The sequence below is a fragment of the Trachypithecus francoisi genome, unplaced genomic scaffold (genome assembly GCF_009764315.1).
Source record: "Trachypithecus francoisi isolate TF-2019V2 unplaced genomic scaffold, Tfra_2.0 Lachesis_group7, whole genome shotgun sequence".
In the NCBI taxonomy this organism is placed as follows: Eukaryota; Metazoa; Chordata; class Mammalia; order Primates; family Cercopithecidae; genus Trachypithecus; species Trachypithecus francoisi.
This window is the reverse complement of record NW_022681472.1, coordinates 8885022-8902330: the sequence shown is the minus strand read 5'-3', so window position 1 is coordinate 8902330 and position 17309 is coordinate 8885022. Positions and strand designations below refer to the sequence as shown.

General features: G+C 40.9%; 1 protein-coding gene across 5 annotated transcripts in view; it reads left to right on the top strand.

The window, feature by feature from the left end:
- ATP6V1H (ATPase H+ transporting V1 subunit H) overlaps positions 1-17309 on the top strand; it is a 127775-nt gene that overhangs the window by 88382 nt on the left and 22084 nt on the right. For all 5 annotated transcript variants that reach the window (XM_033202146.1, XM_033202147.1, XM_033202149.1 and 2 more), the window contains one exon: positions 4541-4654. In XM_033202146.1, the coding sequence (XP_033058037.1) occupies positions 4541-4654 (114 nt within the window). The remainder of the gene's footprint in view (positions 1-4540; positions 4655-17309) is intronic.

The following is a 17309-nucleotide window of genomic DNA, read 5'->3' as shown; positions in this document are numbered from 1 at the left end:
ATTGGAAACAGAAGAGATAATGGTAGCTCCTGCACCTCCTAAGCAAAATGCCTGTCAGCAACTCCGTATGTCTCTCCCATTTCCCCAATTCTAAAGCTATCCCTCAGCCATCCCATGGTGCGGACAAATGTCCTCTGACTGGTGGCATCGACAAATAGGCCAGTCTCTCCTTAAAATAAGGACTCAGTTATTTGAACTGAACTCAGACTCTGAAGGTTTATCATCCAGCCAGGAGGTCACCCAGCCTGTTTCCTTAACTCATGAAGGTCTCACTTGGGTGGCCCTAGCAATGATAAACCACTTTCCAGGGGCATGGTGAGTACCCTGGTGTTATACTTTATGGAAGCCAGGCATTAACTCATCTGCCTCTTACAGGGACAGTAACTTGCACTTTAGGGGTGGTCTTAAGGAACCTTCAGGTAATTCAGGAAACACTACCAGTAGATTGCGTAGTCATCAGACAGGTGTGGAGAGCTCTGTAAAAGCAGGCTGTCCTTGTAGACTCTGATGATTCATTGCATTTGTTTAGGTGGTTGAGTTCAGGACCCTGCGGGACATGGGTGGTGAGGTCAGTGCTGCATGTTGGCCTTATCCTGGTGCTTGGAGTTTTGTAGGTAGTAGCCTTAATGAAATGGCATATAAAACTAATTAAGTGGACCTGGTCCCAGCCTGTGCCAGCCAAATTCATCAGAACCACCCACAAGTGTTGTGTTTATGGATAAATTTTTTGGAAGGTAAGATGGTGTAGAAATGAGGGGTTGATATTGTACAAAGACATTTCTCATGCCTTTCTTTTTTCTTTGTTTCCCAATAAGCCTTTTGGACTCCTCTCTCTCAGCTTTCTGAACTTCTTGCAAGACGAGGCACTGAATGCCCTTTACAGAGAGGTTCGTCTGCCTAAGAGCAATGGGCAGATGTGCTTACTGCCATATGAGAGATTGGGGTTTCTCTAAGTTTAGGGTTCCTCTTATACAGTGTACAGGGCTCATCTGGCTCCCTTTATGTTGGCTTGTGGAAATTGAGGCTTGGGGGACCAGCACTAAAATGCTAGTATCTTGCTATTTCTGTTACTGTGAACAATAAACTATCTTTTGTCTCAGACCTAGGAGTCTCATGTCTTCTACCAGGATCCATGAAACTATGGCAGGCTAACTTGTTAGCTGCAAGTAGGGTAAAAACTAAGACCCTCATAGTTCTTGACACTGTAATATCAAGAGCTGTCCAAAATTAATACCATTCCAAAATAATCTGTTTTTCTATGGAAAATTAAAGATCTTTAGATAAGGCAAATATAAATGTAGCTAATAGTCAAATCTGTAACTCATCTAAAATGTGTTAAACATGAAAAACAGATGATCGATGGTATATACAGTTCTCTTAGATTTATAAGTGCTAAAAAGCAAATGAAGATAAAAATATGATCGTTCTAAAATCCTGAAAGTGAAAAGCTTGTTGAAGAATTTATCTTCTCACAGCACTGCCTCAGTAGCCAGCCAGTGTTTCAGATGTTTCTTATGGCTGTGTTGTGCACACCTGACCTGCAGCCCAGGCAGAAACCTGCTGTGCCTTCACGTGATTCTGCTCTACTGCTCTGTTCCTTTCTTTCTCCCTGCCTTAGAAAGGATGATCTCTCCCACCGTGCTGTACCTTCGTTAGACTTCCTATCACCAGTAACTGCTGTAGTCGACCCTCCGTGCTTTTCCTAAAATAGCCTTTTTTGGCCCAAAACCGTGGCCATGCTAACTCTTTTCTACGTCCTTCCAGTGGCTTATATTTACATCATGGACTAATATAGTCATTCTTTATTCTGAAGCCTCTCACCAGCATAACTTATTTTCTATGCAAGCTCCAGATCCTTCTGCTTTGAGATATATTTTTGAATTATTTTCTCCTCATTAAGACTCTGCCTTTTGAAACTTCTCAAAAAAAAAAAAAAAAAAGGCAGTGTTTTCTCTCATGGTTATAGGAGGTTTTTTTTTTTTTCCCCAAACTTTATGGATGTTCAGTGGATTTGCAGACCAACAATTTGAACTAAGTTTTCAAAAAGATTAATCATAATACTCAAACATTTTAAATTACGTAATTCTTTCATGTCAAGTATTAGAATTATTTTGTTTTTGAACTTTTACCAAGTTATCTAGAACAGACTTCTTGAGTCATAAGAAAGGATCGCTGGGCGCAGTGGCTTACGCCTGTAATCCCAGCACTTCGGGATTCAGTCGTATTTTGCTCACAACATGGCAGTTTTCTGAGATTGTATTTTGATCCTCATTATTCATTGGTTCCAGAATTGTGAATTTGCCCACCTCCTAAAAAGTTTATTTTCAACACCTGTGCCAGTGCTGAGGTGCTTTCGCAGTTATCCGTGGACGTGTATAGAGTTGTTGAATAATTGGAGTCGCTCATGGACACATCCGCAGCTGTGGGGGAACAAGGCAGCGTTTCGCCATCCTGTGTTTTCTCTTATGCTAGAAACAAGCGTCCTTTACGTGGTCTGTTTAGTGCCATATTTTTTTTGCAGTTTTGTGGGGTTTTTGTGTGTGGGGGGGCGATTTTGCTGTTTAAAATTGCCTCAAACCTTCTGCTGGAGTGCTGTGTAATGTTCCTAAGCGCAAGAAGGGGCTGTTACGTGCCTGTGGAGAAAACTCCTGCATTAGGGAAGCTTCCTTCGGGCAGGAGCTATGGTGCTGTTGGCTGCTAGCTCAGGCCTCAGAGGCAGTCTAGAGAACAAGCAGCCTGTGACTGTGCTCTGTGAAGCTCAGTGGGGCTCCAAAACCGACTGTGAAAGGACCTTGTCAGCTATTTTAAGGATTTGGGTCCTTTGTTTTATTTTTATTTATTTTTTTAAGAAACAGGGTCTCACCCTGTTGCTCCAGCTGGAGTGCAGTGGTGTGATCATAGCTCACTGTAACCTTGAGCTGGGCTCAAGTGATCCTCCCACCTCCGCCTCTCAAGTAGCTGGTTCTACAGGTGCACACCGCCATGCCTGGCTAATTTTTTATTTTAATTTTTTTGTGGAGACAGTGTCTCATTGTGTGACCCAGGCTGGTCTCGAACTCCTAGGCTCAAGCAGTTTGTCCTAACTTGGTCTCCCAAAGTGCTGGGATTACAGGCATGAGCCTGGCCTGGGTCCTTTTGTTAAGAGAAGTAGAAGCCACTGGATTTTAAGTAGTAAAAATAATATGCCGAGTTTTGCTAAGATCCCTTGGGCTACAGTGAGAATGAGAGGAGAGCATCTTGTATCATCGTCGCTGCAGAGCTGGGCTTGGTGTCCTGCAGGGACATAGGCTTTATGTCCTTTAATCATCACAGCAACGCTGTAAAGATGTCCTTGTCCTCCCTATTTGTCAGGGAGGAATTTACCAGGTAAAGGACTCGTCTAATGAACATGTTTGATAAATGGCTGAGCTGATATGTTAGATAATGTTTTAAAGTACGGTGCCTGGCATGCAGTAAGCACTCAGTTAATGTTTGATGATACTTACATTATGTTCTTTTTGTTCCCCTCAGTTCAATACATTTTTTTTAAAAACCATGCTTTAAAGAATAAAATATGAAAAGGTATGCAGATAAAAGCTTCCCTTTCACTCCCACTCCATCTACTTCTTTCTTTCTGACCCCAGAAACCTTACTGATCTGTGAGATTGTCTTAAACCACCAAACACCGTACTGTATTAAGGTGCCACTTGTCACTGACTGTATAGTAGGTATCCTCCACTAGACAGGACTGGTGACTGAAGAATGGACAGGGCAGTCCACACTGTTTTGTGGAAGTTGAGACTCCACAGCTCTGTCTGTAACCACACTTTTGCAAAGAACAGAGGACCTATTTCTGTGCATGACGAAAATAACCATTTTTACTTTCCTTTGTGTATGTAATAAGTGGATTTTCAGGGTGTTGGAAGTGTGGTGATAGAAAGCAGTGTTGGTTGTCAGTCATCTTGGTGCTCTCAAAGATATGAATGTTCTCCTCCATCTCACTGCCCAAGTCACATGGCATATCCCGTTGTTCTGAGAAATGGGTGGTTATCTTAAAATCAGTAGTCTTTTCCAGAAAATTACCATGGGTGCTCTTTAACCCTCTGTTCCCTGCTATCTACATCTAAGCCCCTATCTGTCACACAGCACAGTCACTGGTGGGCTTGATATTGATTGTATGTTGTGATGAAAATTAGATGGTGTTCAATACTGATTTTAAACAAGCAAGAAATACTGATAATAAAAACGTTAATACTCAACCACTTAGAAAACCACGATCTAAAATGCTGGTGACTGGGTGATAACTGGGCAGATCATACTTTTCTGGATTAGAGATGAGAAATGAGAACAACTGTTGGATTTATCATTAGGAATTCAAAAAAGAAAATATTTGAATACTGTAAATCTGTGGTTCAGGGAAAATGATGTAAAAAAAAAGACACGTTTGGTTTATTTACACACATCATTACTTTCCTTTTTAGCATTTTGGTATTTGAGATGCTTACAAACTGTGAATTTGAGAGTAATTGCATCTTCCTCACCACGTCTCTCCTGTTTGCAGGGTCATCGAGCAGCTCGGCGGGAAGCAGCTGGTCATGAACCACATGCATCACGAAGACCAGCAGGTCCGCTATAACGCTCTGCTGGCCGTGCAGAAGCTCATGGTGCACAACTGGTATGCCACAGCTTTTTGCTCACACTCGTACATTAGTCTGCAAAATCTCACTTGCCATTCTAAAAGTTCTTATGTAAATGCCTTGAATGACCATTTTTAAAATCAGTGATTTTGATTCAAAATTTAGAAATATATTTTAGTAATTCAAAGCAATAACACAATAGTTTTAAAAAGATGGGCTGCACTCAAGGTCTCAGGTGTATATTCAAAATAATAATTTCAAAAACAACTCCAGAGGTAACTCAAAGGATCCTGTGACATAAGTCAGTCAGTTCTTTTTGGAGTTGAATGCAGTTGGACTACTGATTCCTTTAGAGATGCCACAATTTTGCAAGGCTTAACTATTCAGCATATGGTAAATTGAATGAATTTTACCAATTCACATAAAAACACTAAAAGCTGATGAAACTCAGATTCAGCTCTCACATTTCATTCATATAGTTTATGCTTTTGAAGTAACTAAAGTTGTGCTTCTTTGTTGCCTGTTTTCATTTTTAAAATAAAAATTAGTGACTTTTTTGTATCCACTTAAAACAAGATCCATTAAAGAGTAACTACTTAGACATAATGGTGAGCCCTTTGTGTACATAATAGAAGAAATGAAGAAATGAAGATTCCCCTTGGCATAGCTGCTTTTTAGCTGTAGGTTGGGTGTTCAGTGCCTTCATCACTATCCTAAACAGTTCAAATGCCTCTCCATTCCCCAGCCTCTGGAAGGATGCTCTGTTTTGGACTATTTTTGTTAAGGCATCAGGAACAAATATACATTGCTTTTAACTGACAGTAATGCTACCAGCCTTTCCAAAGGAGAGGATTAATGATGCACTAGCATGGGTGCGTTTTGAGGATGCAGGCAAATACAATGTAGGAGAATATCCAGGAGTGCTGCTGTGGTATCATGTGTTAAATATTATGTTCCTGCCACTTAACACTTTTATCATAAATAGTGACATTTATGTAAATTCTTACAACTGCTTTTTGAGCACTTTGTACTCTAATAAGTTAAGTGTACAAATTTGTGCCCTGATAAGTTAAATGATGTTAGGTATGATGGAAGTGGGTGCAACTTTATATAAGATGATTAGAGAAAGCCTCCCTGAGTAGGCCACAGAGCTAAGATGACAGTAATGAAAAGGAACCAGCCATACAGCTCTATTACTGGGGTGAATAAGCATTTTAGGTAGAGGGAATGAGAGGTGAAAAGGCCATGAAGTAGTAATGAACTTGGCTTGTTTAAAGCAATGTATAGGGACTTATGTGGGTTGTAACACTCAGGGTTGGAGGTGCTGCTGGCATCTAGTGGATAGAGACCAGGAGTGCTGGTAATATCCTGTAATGCAGACAGTCCCCAGCATTAAAGAAGTCTATGTCAGTGCTGAGGTTGGGAAACTCTGATATGAAGGATGGTCAAGGGCAAACTCTGACATGAAGGACGGTACAAGGGGAAAAATACGGTTCAGGAGAGGTAGGCAGAGACCTGATTGTGTAGGGCCTTGTAGGCTATAATTTGACTCCAATAAGATGAGTTGAAAACCATTGCAAGGATATTAAATAGGGGAATGACAAGATGTAGTTTATGTTTCGAAAAGGTCACTTTGGCTACTCCCTGGAGAATGGATTGTGCAAGGGTAAGTGAGAAAGAATGAAGAACATTTGAACTGGTTCTCATGATAGTCTGGGGCTGAGATAGTTGGTGGCTTGGTATAGACGATAAACATTGAGATAAGAAGTAGATGGACTTGGGGTAGATTCACAGCTAGTGCTGACAGCACTTGATGGGCTGAAAATGTTTTTACTTTTTTCCATAACTTCAGTGCAAGAAGAATGGGATCAAAACAGAAGGTAAAAACGCCAGAATGGTTTTTATCTGTTTAGCAGGAGGAAAAACTTCAGGTCTGTCAGTAAAACTTAGGATACACCACTGGATTTCTCTCCTTACTTCACTTTACCCCAAGCTAGATTTTTCAAGATAAATCAATTATTTAGTAATTGCATATTTTATGGTTTGTTTATATCTCTTTCAGGAATTTAATTTAAAGGATGTTGGCATTTAATAGAATTTGAGTCCATTGCAACCAATGAGCTTATAGTTGCCAGATGTTTTTCTAAAGTTTCTATGAAAGTCAAAGTCTTATTTTCCCATTGTGTCGAAATTAAGGCTATTGAAATATAATTATTATTTTATTTATTTCTCTTGAAATCTTTCTTGTTGGATCTAGTGGTTTTCTTGTTTTAAAAAATGTATATTCCTAATATGAAAGTCAAGATGTGTGTGAAACAGGATGTTTGCCAGTGGAGGAAATTTTTTGGTTGAGAATTTTTGTTGTTCAGATGATCATGTATTGAAGGTGAAATATTTAAAATTTGACTTTTTTCTTGAATTTAGAAACTTGGTGTAGCCTCATAGTACCTTTCTCCGTGTATGATTGTAAGAGGAAGAGTATTCTGTCTTTACAGGGAAATACTAGTTTATTTGCTCTTTATGAGAGAGTATTCTTTTTTCCTTTATCTTTCTAATTATATGCCAAACTTTTAAAATTTTAATGTTTTAGCTATGATTATTTCCTTTACATTTAATGGAGAAGTTTAGTGTTAGTATTTTCCCACACTTCCTTCATAGAGAAATTTTTGTATAAAGGAAGATTAAAATTCACCTGTGATCTCTGTATTTGATTGTGACTTATAAATTTCTGTGGCTCCGTGTGCCAGAGAATGAAAGTTACTCAAGTAATAACAATTTATTACAATACCAGTTTAATATGAGACTAAATAGAATACCATTTGGAAAGTAGTCTTTTGCAAATTATATCCCCAAATGTAAAAGAAGTTTGGATCAATATCTTTTTTCAGGTAACCTAGTTGTCTGTACTAAACTATACTTATAAAGACTACCTTTCTACCTGCCTAAAATAGGGGCTTTTTAACCTAAAATATGTTACTGGGGTTATAAAGAATCTATAAATTTCTCTAAATTGTTTTCTTTTGCATCAAGTGAAAATTTGAAATACAGTGGAGTTTTTCTTTTAGCATTGGCTTGATTTAAGTGGAAACGAGTTATTATAAATGGTGTATTTTAGCCCTCCATAGTGAAATAGTTATTTGAACATAATTAAAATGCAAGCACAGATGAAAGCATGAAGGTCTGCATAACAGGCAGCAGCAGCAGCAGCAGCACTTTGCCTGCATCCCTGGGCTTTTCTGCCCTAAAGGATTTTTAGGTTTTTGGTATTGCATTATTCCTGAAGTTTTTGTTTATCAGATTACATTGTAACTTTGGATACAATAAAGTTAACATTTATTACTTTCTGCCATGAATTTAAAAAATTATAATTTCAAAATTACATTTTAAGTGTAATTTATGTTACTTAAGAAATCATGGAACTGGGTCAGATATGGATTTTGATTTTGATTCTGTTACAAGGAGTTAAATATTAAGTTTCTTGATAATGTAGAGATACATTTTGAGTTTATATCACATGGAGTATAGAGTTATATAATGGGAAAATACTTATTTAATTATTTTATGATTGATTTTAAAACTGCATCCTTGAATTGTAGGTGTTAGAATACCAGCGTTTCTCCCCTTCCACATCACATCTGTATTTCTGTGGAACAATGGATTATAAATAACCCTGACTGAGAGTGGGTGAGGAGCGGTGGGGGAGGAATAAAGTTGCCGGGGAGGGAGGGGACAGTGGCACCCACTGGGCGCCCTCAGATGGGGAGCCTGAGCAGGCCAGTCCTACTCATGGGCCTCCACATCTCTCATCTTTTTGTGCCCACCATGGCATTCCTGGCGCGCCCTTTGTTCTTTTGTGCAGTGCTGGATTTTTATATTCATAAATTTGGCAGAATATATAAACAGTGACAACTTAGAGAACTTGTGTTTATACACCTAATTCATCCATTTATGTTAAATAACATCATAAAATGTCAATTGTTTTTCTCCTACAGAATGATTTTAAATGTAATCAGCCTCTAATGCAGAAGCAATAATATGTGCATATGAACAGTTCAAGACTTCAGGAAAGAAACACTGATGTTTATAGGTAGAGGATCTCATGTAGAATTTTCTATTTTTGTCTCTAGATTCTTATTCAGCCCTTTCTTAAGCAGCATAATAAGTTATAAGAGTGTTACCATCTCGATTTTTTATGCTTAGGTAAATTAATGTAACAAAAACTCAGCAGGCTGAGGATGATATTACTTTGTTCTCTGGTATTTTTATTAGCTTTGCATATTTTAGTACTGTAAGTGCAGAGGCATAAATACTGTAATTAGAAGAGTTACGAACTAAAGAGAGAAAAAAAAAAAACTCTTATGTGTTTTAGCTAACTTTTAGGATAATAATCAAGTTACCAAAACATTCCACATGATTTTCAATAAAAATAACATTTCTAGATTTAATGTTTTCCAGAATTAATTTCTAATTTCTAAATTAATTTCTAGATTCTCTTTCTGGGTTTCTGGATTTTCCAGGTAGCTGAAATTTTCTGGGTCCCTGGTCTCTTTCTGGGTACCTGAAATTTTCCACTTTTTTTTTTTGTTTTTGTTTTTTTTTGAGACGGAGTCTCGCTCTGTCACCCAGGCTGGAGTGCAGTGGCCAGAGCTTGCTCACTGCAAGCTCCGCCTCCCGGGTTTACGCCATTCTCCTGCCTCAGCCTCTGGAGTAGCTGGGACTACAGGTGCCCGCCACCTCGCCGGCTAGCTTTTTGTATTTTTTTAGCAGAGACGGGGTTTCAACATGTTAGCCAGGATGGTCTCGATCTCCTGACCTCGTGATCCGCCCGCCTAATTTTCCACATTATTACGACATTTTTAGTGGAGGAACATTTGAAAATGTTTTTAATGTCAAATGTTTTGTGTCTTTGAAAAAAACAAATATAACTGGATTTTTTAAAATATGAAAGCTAATTTCAGCTGTAAAAAGAGGAATTTTTTACAGCTCTTATCTCACTATCAACTGGTAATTCAGCCTCCCAATCGAAGGTTGCTGCTTCTTTGCAAGTTAGCAATGTTCCCTAAGACTGTATTAACTTTAACTTTTCTGGACACTATGCACCACTGAATTACAGTTGATTTGGAAATACCAGCATAACATAAATCTCAGATTGTTGCAAAGTATCAGCCTAAGTAAACATTCAGAAGAGCTGGAAAATAAGCATTTGACAGTAAAGAAAACCCCTGATGGATAATGTAGTCTGTGGACTTTATAATTAAACATAAAATCAATTACAGGTTTCACACATAAGTGCACATGACTAAGTGTGGGGATCTGTGGATGTAGTTAATGTTTTAGTTTTGTTTGCTTATGATTGGCTTCTTAGACAAACAGGTACCTGAAGTGGCATTTAAAGGATCAGTAAAGCATAGACGAAAGAAAAGGCTGGTCTAGTAAGGAGAAGTAGAGAAAAATGAATTAACTTGCTTTGGTTTTCATTGCTTTCTCTTCCTTCTGTGTGGGTGGAGCAGTTACATTTGTGGTCAGTTGGCATATTTCATTTCATGGGCTTTGTGTGTGCACATGCACGCATCTGTTTTTTGTTTTTGTTTTTGTTTTTGTTTTTTGAGGCAGAGTCTTGCAGTGTTGCCTGGGCTGGAGTGCAGTGGCGTGATCTCGTCTCACTGCAACCTCCACCTCCTGGGTTCAGGCGATTCTCCTTCGTCAGCCTCCTAAGTAGCTGGAATTACAGGTGCCCACCACCACACCTAGCTAATTTTTTTGTATTTTTAGTAGAGACGGCACATCTTTTAAATCCAATAAACCTCACTAGAATGGTTGGCAGAATATACTATAAATTTAATTAAGATTAAGCAAACTTTATATTCACTCTCTAAGAGATTTAAGTTTTCGAATTATTTTCTCAGTGTCCCTTTATGTATGTCACCCAGGTGTTACATCTTGATGGGGGAAAAATGTTTCATAGCTAATGGAAATGAATTGACAGGTTTTTGTCATTAGTAAAAACCTAAGGAATTGACCAAAAAGAGGGGGAGAAGTATCAGCCTATTGTCTTAAGAAAGGTACCTTTTGATGTAAATATTCTTTAATTGAATTTTTATTCCATTTAAATTTTAAAAGAATTGTACAGCAGTGCAGCAGTTACATTTAAAAATCTAAATCCTCTTAGATGAATTAGATAAAGTTTATCATCTGTTTTTACTTCTGTTTTAAAAAAGGAATTCAGCATAAAGGTGCCAAAGTGTTAGTACAGGGCCAGAGGTTTTCCTAAAAGACCAGATTTCTCCCACCACACTGTATCAGATCTGTACGGCATTCTCCTAGAGGCACCTCTCACACTGGTAGGAGCTGTGCTCTTCTTGCCTTATTTTCCTTAAGGGCTAGGCATTTAGAAGCCTGAAATGAAAACAGTCTCTTGGATGACAGTATTTCCTGCCTTGCTAAATATCCCAGAAATGTATTCTGAGAAAACTTTTCAGTGTCTGGTTTGAACACTATGCTGTTCCATTTGTATCCAGCTCTTTTCTCAGTTAAGAGAGTTATGGGAGTATTTACTTTTATCTCTGTAACTGTCTCTAATTTAGTTACAGACAGAAATACTTGTTAGAAAATTCAGTTTGTGCTAAAGTAGAGAAATAAGAAGTAGAAAATAAAGGTGTAGCCCACAGTTTCAGTACACTGTGGTAGCAGGACGAGCCGCAAACAAAACCTTTCAGATACCAGGTTAAAGAAAGAAGTGGCTTTATTCAGCTGGGAGCATCGGCAGACTTGCGCCCCAAAAACTGAGCTCCCCAAGAGAGAAATGCCTGCCCTTTTAAGGGCTTACAGCTCTAAGGGGTCCATGTGAGAGGGTCGTGATCGATTGAGCAAGCATGGGGTATGTGCCTGGGGCTGCATGCATCAGTTATCAAGACAGAACAGAGCAGAAAGTTTCACAGTGCTTCCTTATACAATGCCTGGAATCTGTAGATAATACAAGAGGTTAGGTCGGGGGTTGATTTTTAACTACCAAACCAGGCCTGAGGTGTGGCACCGGGCTGTCTATTGATTTCATTTTTACCTTTCTTTAACTTTTACTTCCTCTTTCTTTTTCTGAGGTATGAGACAATCAGAGAAGTGGTCTCCTTCCTTATTCCCCCCTTTGAGAATCTCACTTATTAGTGGGAGTTCTCATTCTCATTTTCACTACTTAGGTCTTCCTGCAAGACAGATTGATAATGATTCATGTAATACATCTGTGCCGAGGTTTTCTGATTAACTGAGGTAGCAACAAAACTTTTTATTATTTGAAGGAGCAAGGGTAATACACAGGGGAGCAGCAAGCAAGTTCTTATTACTAGCAATACACATGCGATGAGGGTTGTAAATTCTCCTATAGTTGGAAACTATTTTTTAAATAAAGACTTAGGATTAAACCTCTGTGACACCTGTACAGGCACGTGTCCCAACTTTGTCATGTCTCTAACTATATTTTCAACTACTTGCCCTTGATCATCTATGTGCAGACAATTGGTTAGGCTGAATTTTCCACACATTTCTCCTTCAGCTGCTAGTAAATAGTCTAGGGCCAATCTATTCTGATAGAGAGCATTTTTCATTTGGGTTTCTTGCCAGGCTAAAATGGTCAAAGCTCTGCCAGTTTTATTAGTGATTATTTGTAAGATGGCCTGCAACTTGTATGATTTAATTGAGCATGTAGATGGGGTTTGACTTTTAATAATAGAAGTTTTTAAGAGCTAGACGTTTGAACTTGTGGGCGTCTGTTTGGGGAAAGAGTTAGTCAGAGTAAACTTATTTGAGGCATTAACTTTTTTGCTTCCTAAGGCCATTGGTCTCCTATGTTAGTCTTTCCACAAACATAACATGAGGAAATGCCTAGGCTGCTGGCAATGTTTTTAGCTAAGGGAGGAGGCTCTGGTAACTTTTGGTTTATATGCTTAAATAATGACTTAAAGACTTGGAAATGCTGGTGGGCCAGACGGGTCTGGGTTCTTTGATTTAAGTAGTATGTGTACAGTGGGAACACTTTTATATAGGTGCTAGCAAGGACAAAAGAGGTCCTTACCTGGGAAAAAGATTGAGTACAGTGACAGAACAATAGTAAAACAGTATTCAGGAATACTACTAGTCCTAAGATGTCTAACTACATTACCTGTTTGACGAGTCCTCAAGCTCGGCAGTGCTTAGACTAGTCAGCTTCTGGTGTGTGACTAGAGCAGGGATTGTTGTTTCCTCAGCAGCAGCTCAGTCTCGCCTTAGGATTAGCCGGGTTGGTTGATCTGAGTCCTGCTGGTGGTTCACTTGTCCCGAACTGCCGGTGTCAGCCGACTGTGGTGGATCCAAGACACAACACCTGCAACTTTAACAGCAGTGGGAGTGAACAAGATTACAATATAGGGCCTATCTCATATGGATCCTAGAGAAATTAGATTTTACTTTTTGACCTAAACAGAGTCACCAGATTTAAATGGGTGTCAGGCTTCTAGGCATTATTTTTACTTATTAAATCATGAACACTGTGTATGGCTATTTCGAAAGGCTGCATTTGCCGTTTTTTAAGGTCAATTCCCCTAGTTCCTGGAGATTACCTTTAATTTTGTGGACTTATGATTTGGGGGTGGCTGACTGAACAAAATCTTTTTTTTTTCTTTTTTTTTTTTTTGAGACAGAGTCTCGCTCTGTCACCCAAACTGGAGTGCAGTGGCCGGATCTCAGCTCACTGCAAGCTCCACCTTTCGGGTTCATGCCATTCTCCTGCCTCAGCCTCCCAAGTAGCTGGGACTATAGGCGCCCGCCACCTCGCCCGGCTAGTTTTTTTGTATTTTTTAGTAGAGACGGGGTTTCACCGTGTTAGCCAGGATGGTCTCGATCTCCTGACCTTGTGATCCGCCTGTCTCGGCCTCCCAAAGTGCTGGGATTACAGGCTTGAGCCACCGCGCCCAGCCGTGACTGACCAAAATCTTATAGGGAAAATACCTAGTTTGTTTGTTGGGGGTGCACCTGACTTGGAGGATGACCATAGGCAAAAACCTGATTTTAAATGAATTTCCTGGCAATATTTCTTCAGTAGCTGCTTGAGTGTCCGGTTTATGCATTTTACCTTTTTCTGAACTTTGTGGCTGGTAGGCGGCATGCAGTTTTCATGTGATCTTTAATACCTTTGCTATTTTCTGTACCAAGTCAGCTGCAAATGCTGGCCCATTGTCTGAGCCGATTCGTAAGGGCGGTCCATATCTAGGAATAAGATCTCAGAGGCACACGGGTTACTTTACGAGCTTTTTCAGTTTGTGTTGGATAAGCCTCCACCCACCCAGAGTAGGTACACACAAGAGCTAGTAAATACTTGTTACCTCCACACTTTGGCACTTCTGTGAAATCCACCTGGAGATCTTCAAAGGGGGCTGTTCCGTAAGCTTGTATGCCGGGCAGAATGGCTGGACCTTGCCTCGCATTGTGCTGCTGGCAGGTAATATGGCTGTGCCACCGTTTTGGCAAGGGCTGATAAATGTGAGATGTAGAATAACTGGCCTAACAACTTTTTAGGTGACTCTTGGCCTAGGTGAGTGGTCTCATGCACAGCCAGTACAGCTGTGGCTCCTAGCAGTTGTGGCACAGCTATCTTTTTATCCGGTAACCAGATCTATCCTTCTTCTATTATTTGTCCTCCTTCTGTCTGGAAAAAGTCCTTTTTTTCTTTAGAATAAGTAGGTACAGGGTCAGGTGCTTGAGGGAGAAGGGGGACTGTGACTGACGCCCGGAAGGGGGTGGATGCAGCTTTCCGAGCCTCTGAGTCAGCCCGGGAGTTCCCGAAAGCAACTTTAGTGGAAGCTCACTGGTGTCCCCTGCAGTGCGTGACTGCCACCTTTTGGGGCCTCTACACTGCTTCTAGTAGTTGCAAGATTTCTTGCTGATGTTTTATGTCTTTTCCTCCGGAGTTTAACAAGCCTTTTTCCTTGTATAATGCCCCATGTACTTGGAGGGTTAAGAAGACATACTGAGAGTCAGCATACATGTTCACAGTCTTACCTACACTTAGTTCTAAAGCCTGAATTAAAGCAATGAGTTCATCCTTTTGAGCTGAAGTACCCTGGGTCAATGATTGGGCTTCAATGACAGTCTCCAGGGTTACCACTGCATATCCGCACATTTTTCTCCTTGTGGATTGACGAAGCTGCTCCCATCCATATACAGCTCCCAGTCCACTGATGTCTAAGGCTGGTCCCAGAGGTCAGGTCTGCTAGAGTAAACTGAGTCTAGCACCTCTACACAGTTAAGCCCGACAGGGCTCTCTGATACCGAGAGCAAGGTGGTGGGGTTCAGGGTGTTACAAACTTCAGTGGTTATGTGGGGATTTTCACAGAGCAAGCTTTGGTACTTGGTTAGTCTAGCATTCGTTGGCCAATGATGTCCTTTGGTATTCATTAAAGTCACCACAGCATTGGGGGGCTTTTATATTCAGCTTTTGCCCAAGAGTCAGTTTATCTGCTTTTTGTGCTAGCAGGGCAGTTGCTGCTAAGGCCCTCAAACACAGGGGGCAACCTTTAGAAACCTCATCTAGTTCTTTGGAGAGGTAGGCCACCGGCCTCAGTCAGGGCCCCACAGTCTGAGTCAAAACCTCAACTGCCATTTTTTTCTCTCTCTGACACATATAGTATGTGTCAGAGTCAGGCAGACCCAGGGCTAGGGCTGGCATGAGTTTCTTTTAAGTCACGGAAGGCTTGCTGCTAACACCCCTATTCAGCAGGTTCCTGGTCACCCTCCTTTGTGACTTGGTACAGAGGTTTGGCCAGTACTGCAAAGCTTGGGATCCATAACCTACAGAACCCTATAGCTCCTAAGAATTCTCTCACCTGCCTTCTGGTCTTAGGCTCCGGCAGGTTGCAAATGACCTGCGTTGTTTCTGATCCTAGACTGCGCTCCCCCTGTTGGATAGTAAATCCTAGGTAGTGTACCTGCTCTCTGCAGATCTGAGCTTTTTTTTGGACACCTTATACGCACAGTCCTCCAGGTGCCGGAGCAGGGCATCTGTTCCTTTGGTGCACCCGACTGCCATGGCGTCTCCCAGCAGGAGGTCGCTGATGCACTGGAGCAACACGCAGCCTAGGTCTCTGGCGGGAAACTTTTGCAGGTCTTGTGCCAGGGCCTCCCCGAAGATAATGTGGGAGTTCTTGAACTTTTGGGGAAGCCAGGTCCAAGTGTATGAGTGGTGACACCTGACCCTGGATCTTCCCACTGGAAAGCAAGTCGTTTCTGGCTGTCAGGAGCTAGTCTGATGCTAAAGAAAGCGTCCTTCAAGTCCAGGCAGGTGAACCAGCTGTCCTCAGTACATGAGCAACTGGTGGCAATCAGCCTAAGTAGGTTTATGAGTCTGGATAATAGTTTGAAACAAATTAGTTAAGGCTTGAGGCTTTTTAGTATAAGATGGGGTATTGTTCTCTCAATTGAGGAGATCAGCAGAGGTGAAGGGTTGATACACAAAGGCACACCTTTCTACCATACGCCTGTCTTCGTCTACCCCAGTATATCGCTGCTCCCTCAGGAGCATTTGCATAGCTCGAGCAAGGCCAGATTTGAGATTGCCCGCTTGACTATCTTGACTTCCTTCCCTGGCCTCTCAAGGCTCTGATCCTCCCCTTCGAGGTGAGACCTGGGGCGTGTTAGCTCCTAAACCTGGTTCCTGGGGTGCTATTGGCCTCGGTAAAGAAGGGGTAGACTGGGACATATGAAGGAAAGATTTCTGTTACCTCTGGCAGCTCCTGCAAAACTGGTTTCTCTTGCTGTTTCTGGGATTTCTTCTTTTAACACTGTCTGCTGGCGAAGCTGCTCTTTTACTTTTGGCTTTTTTTTTTTTTCTCAATAAGCCGTTAAACAGGGCTGGATCTATGCTGGTTTTGTCTATGTTATATTTAACTATGAATCAGTATAAAGGAATTTGATCTGGGTACACTGGCTCCCTCCGACCCCTGTCACCACCTGAAATACATGGCCAGTTGTTCCCTGTCTGTAGTTCTTTCGGTTGGCCATCCAACACCAAAAGAGGGCAATTCTGATTTACATTCACAGAGAGTTCTCAATCTCTTGGGGGTTAACTCTATAATCCCCTGCAAAACCTTTTTTAAGGTTCTGTAACATGCACTTTAATAGCATAAGTTTTGGATGTTTCGATGACTTTTTTCTTATTTTTTTATATATGTATGTTTTTTAACATAGTTCCTAGCGGAGTGGGCTTACTTTGAGTGTAACTTTTTTTTTTTTTTTTTTTGAGACAAAACAACTCTCACACTACAAGAGAAGGAAAGGGTAAAAGGTCACTCAGTTGTCTAATTCACACTAAATCAAAACCAAAGCCAAAGTGTCGATAAAGGCACACCTGTTCATCAAGCAATTCAAGCCAAGTCAAAATCAAAACCAAAACCAAAGTGCCAATAAAGGCATGCCGTGGGTGATCAGGCCATGCTTCCACTCAAATGGAGTCGGCAAGTTCCTAAGACCGTCTTCCTGTATTCCAGATGTCCGAGTCCAAGCACCAGTTCCTTCCCAGTGTTCAACCATTGCGTTGATCCTCCGCAGGGGCCTGCCGTGCACCGCTCTGATGAGGTATTCCACCGGGGCAAATGCCTACCTGGGAGCGCTCTCAGGATCCGCGTTGCTCAAGCTGGCTGGAGTCCCCACAGGGATGCTCCAGAGGGCAGG